Source organism: Halichoeres trimaculatus, unplaced genomic scaffold, assembly GCF_033239565.1.
Source record: "Halichoeres trimaculatus isolate MK-OKI-2021-1 unplaced genomic scaffold, fHalTri1.1 fHalTri1_scaffold_14, whole genome shotgun sequence".
NCBI lineage: Eukaryota > Metazoa > Chordata > Actinopteri > Labriformes > Labridae > Halichoeres > Halichoeres trimaculatus.
Window position 1 is genome coordinate 26,423,040 of NW_027437192.1, and position 18,037 is coordinate 26,441,076.

At 41.6% G+C, this 18,037-nt stretch overlaps 2 protein-coding genes across 4 annotated transcripts in view; one reads left to right on the forward strand and one right to left on the reverse strand.

Moving 5' to 3' along the window:
• adcy2b (adenylate cyclase 2b (brain)) overlaps positions 1-12,474 on the forward strand; it is a 65,309-nt gene extending 52,835 nt beyond the window's left edge. For all 3 annotated transcript variants that reach the window (XM_074686161.1, XM_074686162.1, XM_074686160.1), the window contains 9 exons: positions 388-516; positions 776-960; positions 3,403-3,487; positions 7,423-7,581; positions 7,932-8,078; positions 8,221-8,328; positions 8,975-9,089; positions 11,385-11,509; positions 11,588-12,474. In XM_074686161.1, the coding sequence (XP_074542262.1) occupies positions 388-516; positions 776-960; positions 3,403-3,487; positions 7,423-7,581; positions 7,932-8,078; positions 8,221-8,328; positions 8,975-9,089; positions 11,385-11,509; positions 11,588-11,740 (1,206 nt within the window). In that variant the 3' untranslated portion in view covers positions 11,741-12,474. The remainder of the gene's footprint in view (positions 1-387; positions 517-775; positions 961-3,402; positions 3,488-7,422; positions 7,582-7,931; positions 8,079-8,220; positions 8,329-8,974; positions 9,090-11,384; positions 11,510-11,587) is intronic.
• A 241-nt stretch (positions 12,475-12,715) lies between these two features.
• Positions 12,716-17,630, reverse strand: cfap90 (cilia and flagella associated protein 90). Its single transcript, XM_074686163.1, has 3 exons — positions 17,433-17,630; positions 16,625-16,741; positions 12,716-13,898 (listed from the first exon to the last, which is right to left on the reverse strand). Exons 1-3 carry the CDS (start codon positions 17,547-17,549, stop codon positions 13,659-13,661), a joined length of 474 nt encoding a protein of 157 aa, XP_074542264.1. The 5' UTR covers positions 17,550-17,630; the 3' UTR covers positions 12,716-13,658.
• Between the last annotated feature and the right edge of the window lie 407 nt (positions 17,631-18,037).

The window sequence follows — 18,037 nt, forward strand, 5'->3', positions numbered from 1 at the left end:
AAAGCTCTACCATATCTAACTGGTTGTTCATCAGCCTCCTTCAGTTGCTGTAGCAACACTCACACATACATTTTTCCCTGTTGTGTCTCTCTATGTCTCTGCTGTGAATGTGTCAGCCCCGTTGGAATCACCAGTCGTGTCTGTTTCTTCAGGTTTTTTTTAATGCTTGATATATTGCCACTTGTATTACCTGCAAGTCTTTGCTCAGAGCAGCAAGTGAGTAGCAGAAGCTTGTCATCTATGACAGTGTTTAAAAAGGATCAAATCAACGTTCAAGAATGTTCAACTCAACAACTAGTCTTCTTTCAACCCCCAGGTTTAAACCAGTGATCAGCTCCAGGTCTAGTTTAAAGCCCGTCATCATTTCTTGTGTGTGTATTTTTTAAGTTCTTTGTAGAGGATCCAGGGGGATCGATTGAGGAGGTCCAGACAGCTGCTCCACCTGTGAACCTCACTAATCAGACCCTGTTGGACATCATGGAAGAAAACTTTGGGGAAAACAAGTTTTATCTTCCAGTAAGTAGAAAAAGGTTGCATCAGAAGGGCCAGGAGAAAGAGCGCTAGTTCACATAATGAAGAGTTTCATCCTTGTGTTCTTTATTTTTTCAGCTTCTGACTGTGACATTCAGAGACACTCAACTTTAAACAAATATATGTGGATCTTTTTAATCAAGTATTTTCTACCAACATAGCTTGTGTCATTTATTTTTGGTTTTGCTCCTGTCACATTGACACTAACCTCTTTGAAAAACACGTCTTCTCTTCCTGTCTACAGTACTTCATCTACTGCTGCATCCTGGGCCTGGTGTCCTGCTCCGTGTTTCTCAGGATCAACTATGAGCTGAAGATGGTGGTGATGCTGGTAGCTGTGGTGGTCTACAACATCATTATTCTCCAGACGCACGCCTCCCTGTTGGATGGATTTAGCAAAGCGCTGTACCAAACAAACACACTGGACAGGTAGCCAACAAATTCACTGTACACACACAAACACACACCAATGTCACAGATAGTGAGACAATCATTCAGCCTTCCCAAGGTCAACCCTGTCAGTCTGAAAACAACCTCCTCCTGCTCCAAACTTGCATCCAGCCTGTAAAAACTGAGCACAGCATAGTTGGACTAATGAGACTGAACCCTGGTTTCCAGAGGGAAATGTTCTGCTGCAGCAGTAATATCAATCATGACTCTTGACCAAGTGTAACTCCTGGAGAGGAGACTGATGCAGACTGACATACAGCAGATCCTCTAATGAAGCAGAATTCATTTTTCATATCGGACTGACAGCTGGAGTGCCACTGATGGAAAATCCCATTATGCAAAAAAGTTCTCAGAGCAAAAATGAAAAAGAAACACCTGTGAAGAAATACTTTCACCACAGTACTTCACCACATCTTTCTGAGCCTCACTCTGGCTTTGGGCTGCTCATCCAAGGCACACCGCCAGCTCTGAATAGGTTTCACTTTAAGTTCAGTAAGGGATTACATTCTATGTAGTGAGGTTTGGGAATCTTCCAAAACTAGGAGTCACATTTACATAGTAAACACAATACAGTGATCACACAGTGAAGACAAGAGTTTTTTACTTCTGTGTTTTAATGTAGAGAATAGTCAAATTAATCAAATAAAAAAATAAACTATCCATTTGGTGTTCAGTGTTCATGTTATTTAAGAACAAGTCACTCAGTGTGGCCAAGCGGCAACCTCCGGTCTGGGAATATGAGACAATGCGGAAGTGCTAAAATCTGCTGTTTCTCGTGTGTTCGCTTGAGGCTGGCGCCGGAGGTAGTGGAAGTCACATACACACCAAGCCAAAAAAGCCATTTTCAAAGCAGAAATTAACCTATTTACAGCCTGGTTCAAAAAACGTCTCCTGTCTGAGTCGCTAATTTTACTATTGGCATCCACTGCACAGGGGGTGAATTTTTTTATAACTCGGCTGTTAGATGATATTAAGATCGCAAGCTCCCCCAATTAGAGGCACAGCTGAGGGTCACGTGACCGACAGGCACCCTATGGCTGTACGCAAAGCCCTTACCTTACCACCAATATGACCGCTATAGCCGATGTGCTTCATTTTCCGTTTCAGAAACAGACGGGTCACGTCGGGAAGACTACGTCCATGTTTTATACAGTCTATGAGTTTGGCACATACAGGTGAGCCTGAAATTATTCATACCCCTGGGAATTATTTTTTTTGTCCAGATGAGCATTTGGAAAGGCCACCCGGGCTTTTGTGTGACTTCTCTGAAGACATGGCATCTTCCAGGTCTGCATCAGCAGAGCTCGGCCAGTCCATTGGACGGGGTCAGCCCTATGTTCCCACATTTTCAAGGCTTTATTTTTTTCCATGTACAATCAGGCCGATGTTACCACAGACCAGAACTCAACACAATTGATCCAAGAAAAAACAAAATTGTCTGATGAAGAGGGTTTCAGCTGAAGCAGAGCTTATAGATGCTGAGCCAGACAAACAAAAAACAGATTTTGGAACAAAATCCCAGAAATGTGGGAAAATAGAGCTGTGGGAACACTGGGCTGTGGGAGCACGCTCCCCATCGGACTGTCTGCCTTGGGGAGCGTTGCCACCAGCAGGGCCCGATCCTCCCGGATGGCCTTGGTGCAGATCCTTGGATTTTTTTTCACCCATCCTCTCTCCTCCTGGCCAGCACACTTTTGGCTTCCGACCACATCCTCTGAGATTTTCCACAATGTGAAACATCTTGTTTTGTTTTTGTTTTTGTTTTTTTCCATTACTTTGCACTGTAGCCACTGGAACTTAAAAACATTTACATATGGACTTACAGCCCTTTCCTGACTTGTAAGCAGCACATGCACAGCTCCAGGTCTTCAGTGAGCCCCTTTGTCTTGGCAAAGACTGTCCTTAAACCTTACTGTTTTTCACCTGTTGAGTTCATTAGATATCCGTTCCTGATGAATTGTGGTAATTAGGATGCTTTAGAACAGCTTGGTCTAGAACCTTGTGTTTCCCACAGACTGTGACAGTTTGCAGTGGGTATGAATCATTTTGGACATGCCACATAAATGATTTTTTTTTTTCACAACTGTGCCTCTTGTACATTGTCCTGTTATCTTTTGGGAGAAGCTTGTGTCATTTCCAATTAAATAAATCTTGCTTGTTTCAGTAACATTTGGTCAAAATGTAACAGAGATATGAAAAATTTCTTGACTCTTTGATACTTCATGATAAAGATGAGCATCATGGATTGGCAGAGAGGCATATGCCAAATAAGGCTTTTTTTTTTTTTCCAAAATACAGCTTTTGGATAATATGGATTTCAGTTTTAGCTTTTAGGAGATTTTTATTTTGCAAGAGGAAGGACAAGGGCAGACCCTACTCTGAACAGGATGATCCTCATATTTTCTCTCTTCATCTTTCCAGACCAGGAGTGCTGAAGGATCTGAAGACCATGGGCTCTGTGTCCCTCTTCATCTTCTTTGTCACGCTGCTGGTGTTAGCCAGACAGGTCAGTATTCAGAGGCTGAGGGGCTAATCCCAAATGTTACTCTTTCTATCTTTCCCCATTGTCTTCTTCCCCTTGACCCTCTGCTTTAAGGGCCAAGGGGAAGCAACGAGATGCCACTCGATACCCGCTAACCCTAACCCTCTAGACGCTCGCTGGCTGACGTAGGCAGAGTGACTGTTTATTCACTTACAAACTTAACACATTTTTAAAAAGTGATGATATCTGATATCAGATCAGAATGACAAATTCAAAGGAAACAGACTTCAGTATGATGCATTATATGAGTGATGAGACAGCTAAGCTATGAAAAGTGAATGTCAAGCCAACGTTTCGATTAGGGATGGGCATTTCAAGCAAAAGAGCTATTCGATATTCGCTCATAACTATTGGAAAATTATTTTAAGACCACCCCCCCTGCCAACCTGCCACCTGCCAACATTACACTTTGACAAAAAGGGAGAGGGCTGTTCTGCTCTGCACGTCGATCATCAAACTTACTTCTTGGGTGACAAAGCTACCACTGACTGTTAATCTGCAAAAAGCGCTGCACTTTCCGCTGCATGCCTCATTTTCCGCTGCATGCCTCACTTTCCGCTGCATGCCTCACTTTCCGCTGCATTCCTCACTTTCCGCTGCATTCCTCACTTTCCGCTGCATTCCTCACTTTCCGCTGCATTCCTCACTTTCCGCTGCATTCCTCACTTTCCGCTGCATGCCTCACTCTCTCATGGCTGCGTATAGTTGTTGATGACTTGTGATATGATAGACTTACCTTGCACTGCACCTTATTTTTGTTCATTTTTTCCCAATTGATACTGAAACGTCTCCTCGTTCTTGTTTTGGATGTAAATCCTCCGGCCTGTTCATTTCTGGTCTAGCTCTGTTCATTATGTCAGTTTGTTGTCATGATCAAGTTAAATATGATCTGGTTTGGACATGGTATGTTTTATTTCGAAAGTCATTGGGCATTTTAGATGTTTTGCGTGCACAACTTCCTGTCCCACTGGGGGCTGCTTTTTGTGAAATAGCGTAACAGCTTTTCAGTTTACGTAGCTGTTGCAGCTCCCGAATGCAGCTTAGCTGTCTAATCATTCAAAAAAATGCAGTTCATTGTAACGAAGTCCATTAGCTGTGAATTTGTCTCCCTGCTCTGACATCGGTGTAGCTATTATTAGCTATAGCTGTAGCTATCACTGTTGCTAGAGCCGTATCAGATAAATCGTTATAACGAGCGATTTCAGAATGCAACCAGTAATTCCAAACATGGCCTATATTTACGTGAAGTTGCCAAGGATTGGATATCTGATTAAAGGTCCCATATTCTGCTCCTTTTCTGAAGTTTAATATGGATCACTGATGTCTTCATGAAATGGTAGTAACATGCTTTGGTCCAAAAAGCCAATAAATCAAGCACAGCAGCATTGTTTCCTGGCTCTCATAGCCCCTCTGTTCAGAACGCTCTGATTTAGTGGGCGTGGCCTTCATATGTAAATGAGCCACCGCTGATACCGCCCCGCTCTTCAGCATCACTTAGAGCGGCGCCACGAGCTCCGAGTGCACAATGTTTAGAAAACAGAAAAGCTCGTTTACCGAAACATTACAGGCTAAAACAACAGGCTAACAGCAGCTAAAGTTAGCATCCTGAAGCTAACACAGAGACAGGGGGGGACACTGAGGAAAAGCTCTTACATCTGCTCCACAGCACACAGCATTTAAAATACTCACATTTCCAGGGTCCGAGGTTTGTTGGTGGATGGTTGGTAATGTGCCTGGATTCAGGACCAGTCTATTCACTTGCCCTCTGTTGTACTGTCCAAAGTTGGAAAAGCAGTCGGCCGTGAAGTGACTAGCACACACATGCACAGTTTTACTGAGTGTAGCTGGCACATTTCCTTGATAAATGAACTCTAGACACACAGTCTTGTCTTCTTCCGAGATGGGAAGCTTGTGCATGGAGGGGGAGGGGGTTCGGGGGTGTCTGCTCTGGTGGACCCAGGTCAGACTTGCTCCTGATTGGTCAAAAAAGGGAATCACTGACATCGGCAAATCCCCAAAAATCCAAACAGCTCGTTTTAGGTCAAGATTTTACATTCACAAGCACTGCTAAGTGCAGGTTTTGTCATTAAATATCACATTTTGTGGACTGGGAGGAAAGCCAAAGACCCACAAATTTCACTAAAAGACTCAATAAAGTGATTTTTGCATAATATGGGACCTTTAAAAAATGTTTATGTCATGGGAAGTTTGTCCTATCCCTTGGTTTAAAGTGAGGTCTTGGTTTGTCTTTGATTCAAGGGCTGTGTAGCTCTTCATCTTCACGTTCCTGGATTGAGACACCCCTTCACTAGACGTGCTCAGGCAAAACCAAGGGCTAAGAATTGGGATTGTCCCTGAAGTTTCTCAGAGAAGCTTCAAAAAAAGTGAACCCACATTCAGTTTAACCAAAGCAGAATAATTCTTAGCATGAACCCCCTACACACACAACACACAACAGACCCACACTTCAGATATGAGCTAAAGTCGGTTGACACAGATTTAGTTAGTGCTTTATCTTTTTCGGGGTATCATCCATCAGCTCTGACCCTGAAGCAGCTGTCCTGGACAGAACGACTCTCCTGAGAGCCTCTCACTCAAAGCTGAAGCTCTTGGGAGAGTCATGTTTGGTCTAAAAAGCTCTGCGTGTTATTCTCATTCTGGGTCACTGTCAAGATAGAGCGTGTTGGGATTGGAAACGGAGGTATGCTGCTTTAAACTCTTTGACTAATTGAGTTCTTTCCCCGATTCCTGTTAGTGATTAAATACTTCATCTGTTATCTTTAAAAGAGTCCAACAAAAGGTCAGGAAGTGAAATGTCGCTCTCAGCTTTTGATGCAAATCTAAATGGGTGTCGGTGTGATGGCACAGAGCCTGGGAGCGTTTCACACAGTTTTAAAAAATTTGCCTTGCAAAAAAGGCCATCATCAACCCTAATGAGCCCATTTCTGGCAATTTAGTCAGCAGGAGGAGAAAACAGGTTAGGAGAACGAGGCATCAGTAATTCATCCCTCAAGAACAGATGCGCCATGGAGCAAAGCTCATTTACAGGCTTGTTAGCTGGTTTCTCAACAGCATCTGAAATGAGCTCCAATTCCTCTGGCCTATTTTCTTCACAACTTGAGGAACTTGAGTTCTCCTCTCTCCTCATGAGGTGTAACTGCTCTATCTGAAGACACATATGTACAAACACATCAAGTGTGACGGACTAACCATCCACAGAAGGTTTTAAGCAAGTCATCACTTCTCCTTCAGCTTCAAGCAATCAGCACTACAAGAGCCGATCTGAGCAGTGTGAGCCGGCACTGCTGGAGCCTTCTAAATTGGCACCATGCTTCAGTCTCAAGGGAACAAGTATTCAGTGCACACATACATCATCCCAGCTGCTCAGCACACACATGAGAGCTTTCTCACATGCTGTCCTCTACATCCATACCCTCAATATAGGACCAGCCAACAGGACGCCCCAAGCTTTCAGATGAATAATCCAGGGACCCCCTTTTTTAACCCAAACACACTCCTAGGATGATCCTACCCTGATGAATATCTGACTCCTTCCAGCTTTATTAAGAAAACAGTAGAAAACAAGTAGTCGCTATCTTTCATGCAAAACAGTCCCTCCTGCGTGTGGTTTCCTTGAGCCATGAGAGCAAAACCTCTCTGAGCGTCATTGTTTTTATTATTCATTCTCCATGAATACCAAGCAGGCCTTTGAGTCTCAGAAATCCTATATTCTTTCTATTTACTGGACACATTCCAAGTCTCTTATTGATGCAGACTCTCTCGACCTTGTTCGTGTCTTGATGTTGGTCTGGGGTTTCCTCTGTGGCCTGAAGCTTTGGAGCCGAGTGCTGGGTGTGAATGACGCAGGTGTCTCTTTACTCTGTGTCCTCCTGTAACAGAATGAATATTACTGTAGGTTGGACTTCCTGTGGAGGGACAAGTTCAAAAGGGAGTGTGAGGAGATAGAGACCATGGAGAACCTCAATCGAGTCCTACTGGAGAACGTTTTACCCGCACACGTCGCTGAACATTTCCTGGGACGGAACTGGAAAAACGAGGTAAAATCTAAAGTCATGTAATGTTGGTTAGAAAAGTCTTTTTTCTGTAAACGCACGCTTTTCTCACTTCCTTCATTTGCTTTCATACCCCCATTAACTGTTCTCCTACATGTATCTCACTTTCTTTCCCATGATGAATGCTGTAAGCATTCAGCTGCTGTGCTGACCCAGTGTCTCCTCCAACATGATTAAAGTTCCCCTTCATTGTTTGAAGAAATAGTGCCATTCTGTCAGCTCTTAGATCTTCTCTTGTGGTAGAGGATCCTCAGGACATTCATCTTTACCTTTTCGTCACTGATGCTCAGTCAATACGACACATCCAGCTGTTTTCTTCCTCTTTTCATCTCCAGGATCTTTACCATCAATCATACGAGTCGGTGTGTGTGATGTTCGCCTCCATCCCAGACTTCAAAGAGTTTTATACGGAGTCTGATGTCAATAAGGAGGGACTGGAGTGCCTCCGTCTTCTAAACGAGATCATAGCTGACTTTGATGAGGTAAACACCTCTCACTGTAACAACCCTGGCTGTCTAACAATGTGAGAAAATGTTTGGATAATGTGCCATTGTTAGGGAAAGACCTGGTGTTCTCTCCTTCGATGTTTGTTCTGTGATATATTGTGCTCTCCTTTGTTCTCAGCTGCTGTCTAAACCTAAATTCAGCGGTGTGGAGAAGATAAAGACCATTGGAAGCACCTACATGGCTGCAACTGGACTCAATGTGACCCCAGGACCAGAGAGCACACAGGTCTGGACTCATTTTCACACACATACATGCACGCACAGATTCTGCATGTGATTATAGTGGTGTGAAATGGAGTGAAGCATGTTTCATCTTTATCCAAGGTAAAGCTTAATCTGCTCAGCTTTTTTTGGGACTCTTATTCGGTAATGGACGAACAGAAAAAGACTTTTTTTTTTTTTTCCAACATGTTTCATTTCAGAGTGTAAGCACAGCTCAGGCACCCTGCGATTGTTTTCACCCAACTTGTCAGATTTCATTAGTGGTCACCAAACAGGAAAAGGCTCAAGCATCAAAGTGTTCATGCTGTCCTGGTACATTGGTGAAGCTTTGTGTGGGTTGCACTTTGAAAAATGTGCCACACATAACATGAAAGCATCGGTGATTCATTACTACACCCGTTTAAATACATCAGGGTCTCCACTGCAACAAATGAGATCATCACACAGAAATAGGACAGCGCATATTTTTCACAGAATCTCCCCAACAGTCGACAATCTGTCCACTGCCGTTTGTTAAGCCTTAAATTTCAGACTTTTGCTGACAAGATCAATCTTTTTAAAACCGTTAAAGTAGTGTATTCACTGTACTTGAGATTTTTGTCTCTATGTTCAGGGAGTGCTTTTAACCTTTTCCTGTATTTGTCTTTCAGGAACATGACAGACAGTACATGCACATCGGCACCATGGTGGAGTTTGCTTTTGCTCTTGTGGGGAAGTTGGATGTTATCAACAAACACTCTTTCAACGACTTCAGACTCAGAATTGGTGAGAAAATGTCCTCCTAGGGTGGAATTTGTAGTTTGAAGTTATATGATCTTAGAGTCTCTATGTGACACACTATGGTGATTGAGCTAACAACCCATTAGGAAACATTTAGGGCCTGATCTACTCGAGGTTTACTAACCAGGTGCACTGAGGATTGTGTCTGTCAAATGAGCAAAATAGCATGTGTAATCCATTTAGCGTGTTAGCCTTCATTAATACGCAGAATAAATGCAGATCATCAGAACACAGAAAATTCTGGGAGGAGATGCAAAGTAATCATTGAGCACCTGCAATGTGATTGATCAAGCTTGAAACTGGTTGCAGTAGCTGTTTTTGCATCTATTTTTAGAACATTTGAAAGGCAGGCGCAAACTGGCACAGCGTCACACACTAACGGCCGTGGTCACCGTGGCCAGTTGGAGCAATTCGAGTGTGCTCAGAAACCATAATCAGTGCACATAAAGACCACTCCATGCGTTCGTAGTCTCTGATTGCTCTCTTGCTGTCACTACTCCTCCTTTCTGATTGGACACCTTACATGCCTACTGTTTCCGGCTGAAAGGCAACTCAAAACAGAGTAGCTCGTTGCAACTGTAAAGAATGAACGGTTGTCTAGCTTGTCGTGGCTAGACAACCCTTGGTCTTTATGAGGGCTCAAATTGGTGCTTTCCTAACCCCATAGAGACGTCTCTGGACTTCACCAGTGTGTTTATTTGCTGGCTCCACTAAGTCCTCCAGCTCCATGGCCTCCAACCTCATTTTAAGTTTACAGCTACTCTGCTTGCTCAAGCCCTTCATGGTGACAGCCAGTAACATAGCATATTGACAAGAGGTCTCACCCTCAAAACGCTAGCTAAGAGCATGTGCGCATGCAATTTATTACTTGTTATTTGGGATCTTAGCAGATCAGGCCCTTAGTGTTGCCTCCATCTCACTTTTGCGGCTGATCTGCTTTTCTTAGAGCACACAAATAGCGACTGAGAAAGTTTTGTTTTCCTTTATATTAAACCCACACCCAAGGAAAGCTAAAAGACCACCTAAACAGGCATATTGCACTTCATGTGCACATGCACAGACAAACCGCCATACACACATTCACAATTTTTCATTCATCATCTAAACATCACCCAAAATGTGTAGAGAAAATATGTCAGAAAATGGGAAAATGTGAGCCTAAGGCATCTCTGAATAGTCAAACTATCCAGGAGACGAGCTGGGCGTATGCAAAAAAAAAAATGCAAAAAATTGAACCTGTCCCGAAAAAAATAATGTTGGATGAAAGTTTCAGAGCGGGTATGCCAATATGATTAACATAACATGGGATTGAATTTGTATTTTGACATGCGGAAGTTTTGGATGAAAAAATAGACTAAGTACTCTAAGGCCCTAAGGCTGGAAATGCAATATGGACACACCAACACAGAATGGAGTTAGGAATGGGGACAGCCGTTACAAACGCTGCTGCTGTTTTGCTGTTGACCATCAGTTGATAATTTAGACAAGAAAAGAGAAACGGTGTCAAAGGGTATAAACCAGGTTTAACACCCCTAATGTTTACCAAAGAGTTCAGCTAAGTGTTTCTGCCTGTCATAAGGAAATGTTTTATTGTTACCACTATCACTAAAAGCTTATGGTCTCCGCCAGTGATACAAAAACAGTTCAACTAAGGAACTGTTTCTTTATTTGAGAAGAGAGGCCCTTGTAGTGATTTGGTGCTTCAGAGATAAATGAGTTGACAGTTTTAGTCAAAAATAACAAAGAAAATATAACTAATTCTTTTAAAACATCAATGCAAATCTGTGAAGACACCTCTGGTGCAAGAAATGTTTTATCTTCTGTAAATAGTCAGCTCATTATTCAGCTGCAGCTCTGCAGACTTTAGAATAAAGCTTTTCATCAGTAAAACTCTGGTTTCAGATGTTGCCTCCTGGGTATTCTTTCATTACAAGATGCCCATCAATGAGTTTTTGGATCATGTAACCTTTATCTGCAGCGACTGATGCAGAAGCATTGGCTGTTGCTTCCAGAGACAAAATCAGTATCAGATGATATCTGAAGGATCAAGAGATGAGTAACGACAGACAATGAAACCTCAAACTCAAAGAGCATATCCAAAGAAAACCAAACAGTTCATATTAGATGATACTAATCTGAGAGGGCACTGTCAGAGAGAAAAATCATGACTGCAATAACCACAAGGCAGCACAAGTGCTTTTAAAAAGCCAGAAGGTCTTAATGTAATTCATTAGTGAATGAATACTTGTGGGGTTGATGTTTGTGGTTTTGTGTTTTCAGGGATAAACCATGGACCAGTCATTGCAGGAGTTATTGGAGCACAGAAGCCTCAGTACGACATCTGGGGCAACAGTGTGAACGTAGCCAGCAGGATGGAGACCACAGGGGTGCTGGGAAAAATACAGGTGGGACGTCTGATGATATGCAGATGCATGTTTGCTCTTCAACATCTGATCCAGTCCTGTTTGTTTCTTTCCGTCCAGGTGACAGAGGAGACGAGTGGTATTCTCTCAGCTCTGGGGTACATGTGTTCATGTCGGGGCATCATCAATGTGAAAGGCAAAGGAGAGCTGAAGACTTACTTTGTTCACACAGAGATGACCCGATCGCTGTCACAAGGAACTGTGATGCCCTGAGTGTAACATAAAATAAGACTTATGAACACAGTCACACACAAAGAGGCTGTACGAGTGATTTGCCATGCTCTGTAACTAACACCCATTACCAGAGGACAGCAGGACAGTGAGAGAGCAGGTGTGTCCCGAGCAGCACGGTGTAGAGCAGTGATGCTGAGCGGCACCAAAACAGACCTCCAGCTGCATTTTGGATCCTTTTCACAACTGGAGTGTTAACAGAGGACAGCGCTGTGAGGAGTCTCCTCACTGTCTCCAGGAGTGCCTGACTCAAGAGAGGCTTGCTACATCAGTGCAGCCCTGAAGGACCTCAGTCACGCGTCTGTACAGTAGTAGTGGTGTGGGTCTACTTAGCCATGCAGTGCTTCAGAGCCTTATACTTGAGCAAACTGAGCTGCCTGCCGAGCTGTGCTTTTTTGTATCTGCCTTGATGGCACTGTGTGCCGGTTTGTTCAGTTTTATTCCAAATGGATGCTACAATAGTTTATTGTCATATAGAGCAGCTCATGCCAGCAAGTTGCCAGTGTGGTGGGTAGTTTGCCAAAACCTGTGAATTGTATTTATAGCTTCAGGGCTGCCTTTGTGTCCCACTGAGAAGGAGGTGGACTCAGGCACAGGATCCAAGAGGAAAGTAGAGTTTTCTTTTTTTATAATTTATCTGGAAGCAAACCAACAGCTATGAGTGTAAATGTTCACTGCCATCCTTTTGTTATTCATTAAACATTTGATATGAAGAACTTGTATCTGTGTGTGACTTTTTTAGTGCGTTAAACAGGAGAGAACTACAAGAGATCTATTACAGTGTCTCATAAAAGAGTCAAAAAAATGTCTCATTATTGGTTTTTATAGAAGACAATACAAGTTTACATTAGGTATATTTATTTATTATAGTTAACCATGCCAAAATGCATTTCAATACTGTTTTTTTCTCTTTACAAAAACAAAATTACTGTACTTACTGTATCTTTAACAGTGTGTTTAAATTCATGATCATTTGCTTTCACAGAAGCATTCCCTCTGTGATCACTAAGCAGAAATATTATCAGATAATTCTGCTCATTTAGGTGTGAAGTCTGTTTTTGCACCATCCTCATTTCACTCTGCTATTTTTCCTTTCCACAATACCTTGTGCATTAGCATTTAATCTCTTTGAATAAACACTGCATTTTTTCACACTGAACGTATCATTTCTAAGAATAAAGTCTCTATTTATAAAAAGTACAAATGAGAGCTGTCTGTGACTGTAGGTTAATTAAAGTAGGTTGATCTCAGTTGTGTGAGTTCAGGATGTGTTTACTGTTAAGTGATAAAAAAAGCAGCATGATCTAAAGGTAAGAAGAAACTGAAAAAAAAAACGTTACAAAAAATACATATTGAATTAAAATAGAAAAAATGGTTATAGGTTAGATTGAAACACTCTAACTTCTGTAGTTTATGTAAATGAAGCCCATTTCTCAGCCTGTTATAAAGTTCATATTGTACCATCATCCAGAACATTCTGTTCCAGATAAAACAACTGCTCTGCTGGAGAAAAAAAAAAAGTGAACATCAATTATTGTTTCGTACAATCGGACACTAAGCTGCAATAAGTGAAAGAAAACGTATTAAAATTTATAAACTCTGACTATCTGGAGTTTCAAAATGTGTACGCACATATCTAATAAAACTTGAAGGCAATACAATAAAACCGAGGCTTCCTCATAAATAACACTGCTCTTTCTTTTATCGGATTTATTCTGTATCCCTCTTTGCTGGATTTTATTGCATTGAAATGAAATTATCTTGCTACCAACCCATGTAAATTAAAATATATCTTAATTATAAGTAATCTGATTTTACTGTTTCTTAAAATAACCTGAGATTGAGTTATTATGCAGAGGATTCATTATGGGAAGTGAAACGTGAACTCTACAACACTGCTTTATTTCTGACTGTTCTCCCAGTGAGTGAACGCTGTCATTTCCTTCAGTGATGCTTCAGGTTTTCCGACTGGAACCACTGAGCCGTATCCGTCCTCCACATTCCAGATGATGCCATTTTTCTTCAGAAACTCTTTGGTGCTAGCCACCCGTTTATGCTCCCCATTTGTTTGAAAGAGGAGAGGAACAGGATGACGACCGTACTCTGCTGAAGAACGCACAGGAACAACTCTGGACTTCTCCTGGGGTTCAGGGGGAATAAGGAGGAAAAATAACAATTAAAATCATAATTTATATCAGTAGTGATAAGAGATGGGTACCTTTCACATTTGAAACAATACGGTACCCATGCCCGGTACCTGGCAATCGGTATTGGTACTCAACGGTACCACTTATCAGTACTTTTATGTGGTAAAAAAAATTATCAATTTGCTTAATTATAAAATCTCAAGTTTTTCCATTTAAACATATTTTTCTTCAATATATAACCTTGTGATGCTGTGTTCATGTCCAGCATGGAAAATCACCGATTTTTCCACTACTTCACAGTCACAAGGATGTGTTTAGGTACCTAAACATGGTACCTTTTGGTTTTATGTGAATTGGTATCCGGTACTTTTGACAGGATTCAGTCAGTACCTATAAAAGTACCTAATTTGGTACCCACACCTAATGATGATTCTTTTGTAGAAATAAACCAACTGTTTCTACTGAGAATAATGTGAGGATTGAAAAAGAGACATCATGGTTTGTCCAGCAGAGGGTGCTCCAACTGAAATGTCACAGTACTTTCTGCTCTGATATACAGTGATGCATTTATGCGTGGCTAGGGATGGGAACCAATTTATGTGCTTTTATAAGTAATTCTGTCTGTAGCACCCAGTACCAATTTATGTAAACAATGTTTAGTTCAGTACCTAAACACATCCTGGTGACTGTGAGGGAGTGGAAGAGTAGGCAATTTCCATGCCGTTGAGTGCCGATACCGATTGCCAGGTACAGCACATCATTACCGTAATGTTTCAAATGTGAAAGGTACCCATGCTTGGCCTGCTCTAAAATTTGTTGAATGAATAAAATTATGGGCTGAACAGTGGCCCGATGGTAAGCGCTGCAGCCTCACAGCAAGAAGGTCATGGGTTTGATTCCCAGCTTGGCGGGTGGGCCTTTTCTGTGTGGAGTTTGCATGTTCTCCCGTGCATGCTTGGGTTCTCTCCAGGTGCCCTGGCTTCCTCCCACAGTCCAAAAACATGCTCATCAGGTTAAACGGTCACTCTTAATTGTCCCTAGGTGTGAGTGAATGGTTGTCTGTCTCTGTGTCAGCCCTGTGATTGACTGGCGACCTGTTCAGGGTGTACCCTGCCTCTCGCCCAATGACAGCTGGGATAGGCTCCAGCCACCCGCGACCCTGAACAGGATAAGCGTTTTGGAAGCTGAACAAATAAAATTATATCACAAATTCTTAAAACAAGTATTTTGTTCATGGAATTAACTGAGTATCTTTATGTTGTCAATTTGAAGCCAAATTAAGGTTCAATCAGCAAAGTCTCTTTAAAGCCTGACACAGGATCAGCTCCAGACCTCTCCTCTGACAAACACCCTGGTTATAAATCTCTGACCTAAAAACTCGGGCAACTAGATGTCACTGATAGCAATTGATTTGCAAAAGTGTTCAAATCAGAGAGCAAACCGTCTCTTTCATTTAGGAAAAAAAACTCTGATATTACATCCCATATCTATATTTTATAGGAACTCTGTCAGCAATTCTCCATTGTGAGTTTTTTTCTATTCAGACACTGGGTGTACCTGAAGTCAGGTTCCCCTTATGTAGCACATACAGTCCCTGCTCCTGGCTGGGGCAGATTCACAGCTGGGTTATTATTTGTATAAGCTTCAGTGGGAACAAAAAAAATCAGTACCATAATCCTCTGAATGGTTTGTGCAGTAAATATTTTTAAATGTGTATTCAGAAGTGAATTCTGGAGCAGAATTGTCCTAATTCAGTGGGAGCTGTCACCAGTGCTGATAGCCAGCCTCTCAACTCTCTGTAATTATACACTCAGCAGTGTGAGTGGTTGCTTTGTTCACCACCCTCTCTGCTTTCGGTGACCCAGAAACTCACTGTGAGCTAGTTTTCTTGACATGAATAATTACTCAATGGAGATGAAATAGAATCAAAAGTGTCCATGAGATATATATTTATATGTGCGTCTGCCACTGCATGGTAAAAAAGAAATATTCAGGCTCATAAATATGGAACATTGTGAACAGGGGGCTCTATCTGAACATGTTTTCATATTCAGACATTCATAGGGCTGAAATGTCTATAACATCTTCAACTTAAGATGCCGTTAGCAGAAATAAGCAGGACTTTCTCCTGGAAACTGTCAGTGCTTATATACTGAGCTGCTCTCTGCAGTCTGTGTGTCGATTGTGTGGGTGATTAATGCTGTGAGGCAGTGTCCCCTGACATCTCCACTGAAAACGAAAGAAAACAGTGGTGCATTGTCTTGACCACTAAGTACATTTGTCTTGCAGTATACCTTAATATTGACGAAGGGTGAAGAGTAGCACGAAAAACAGCTAAGATACAAGAGAATGCTACAATTAATAACAATAACAATATGTGGATATGAAGAGTCTTGTCTGGTGGACAAAAAAAGAATAAACAATCATGTTTCACTAAAGTTCATTCAATGTTGACTGGCAAACTAATGATTACCTTGTCTGGGGAACTGTTGAAAATGGTTAAATGTATAAAATAGTCAAATGTGAAGGCACGCAGGACAGAAAAAAAATGTTCTTTGCTTATTCGTGACAGAAATCAGCTTCATCACTTTGCAGTGCAACCAGCAGAGGGATCAGATAAAATAACTTCCATGGCTTTTAAAGATTTAAAAACAAAAGTTACGCACAATAAATTTCAAGATGCTTAAGCAGTTAATAGATACTAAAATGTCACTATTACCTCATTGTATATATCTAATCCTCTTCCTTGGTAGTGCTTTCTGTCATCCCTGTGCAGTCTCACATCATACCCCTCTGCCTGGTGGAACATCTGGTCATAAGTGGACGTTTCTGGGACCTTGCAATAGACAAAAATTTCCAGGTCATTTTTATTTACAGCCTGTCTCCAACAGAAGGAGGTACTTTGAGTTAGAAGGATGAGGTCAGTGAAACCAAAGTCAGAGATCTTGGTTACACCAATTAAAACAGCACTAATATCAATTTAAAGGAGACATCATTAAGTCTTTGTTCAATAATATTCCTACAAATGGGAGCACTGTGTGGCTTTATGACCCAGAGCTATTCATCCTATTAATTAGATAAGTTTTCTTCCGAATAGGTTTATTTATTGGACTGGAAAATCTTTACTGCCCCCAAAGGGCCATTTAGTTTGCAACAGAAATCCACACATGCTCGCGCACACACACACACACACACACACACACACACACACACACACACACACACACACACACACACACACACACACAACACAGTACACGAAACAAACTGCTAATATATGAGTTGAATCAATAGCTCTTATGGTTCACACCACTTTCCTGCAGGATATTATAAATGTGTGAGAAAACTGTAACTTATAAAAGTTAGAGAAGCTAAATATGAGTAACATGACTAATGATGTGTATGTGTTCTCTATGTAACACAGATTACGTAGAACCGCGAGAACAATCTCTGACCTGTACTCATTAGCTTCATTAGCAGCTAGGCTAGCTTAGCATGGGTAACAAAACTAGTTTCGTACTCTTTACCTGGGAGTCTCTGTTAAAGTAAGACATTTCTTTCGGTCCAGTCCTGCGTGGTGGGATGTAACTATATGCAGATATGGTAGCTAGGGGTCTGGTTTTCGCCTCTAGTGAAACGTCCATCCTTTTGGGTCAATTTTTTTTTCTGTCAACCACGAAAAACGGAGATAACAGGTCCCAGAGTTACCTTGGGGTTTGAGGGCACTGGCGTCTCTTGTTGCTATGCTACCGATCCTCTGCTGCTGACCACAGCTCGGCATGTTGCCTTCACGTGTCTGGCTTCACAGCAGGACATCATAAAGCTTCACCTGCATTATTTAAAGACCATATAATTTATGTTACTTTGAACAAAGATATTGTTTGTAATATAATATGGAATGTCAATTACCCACATACTTTGTCTCATCTGCACTACATTTGTTGTACTCAAATTATTATATCATATTGAGTCTGTCTTTTTGCACTTTATTAAGTCGTTGATTGATAAACCAATAAAGCTGAACGCCACATGTATTATTTGGCCTATGACCTAAAAAGCTATAATGCCGCCTTTTTGTGGCATCACATAACTATTTTTGCTGCAATAAATTAATAGTGAGAAGAGCCAGAAT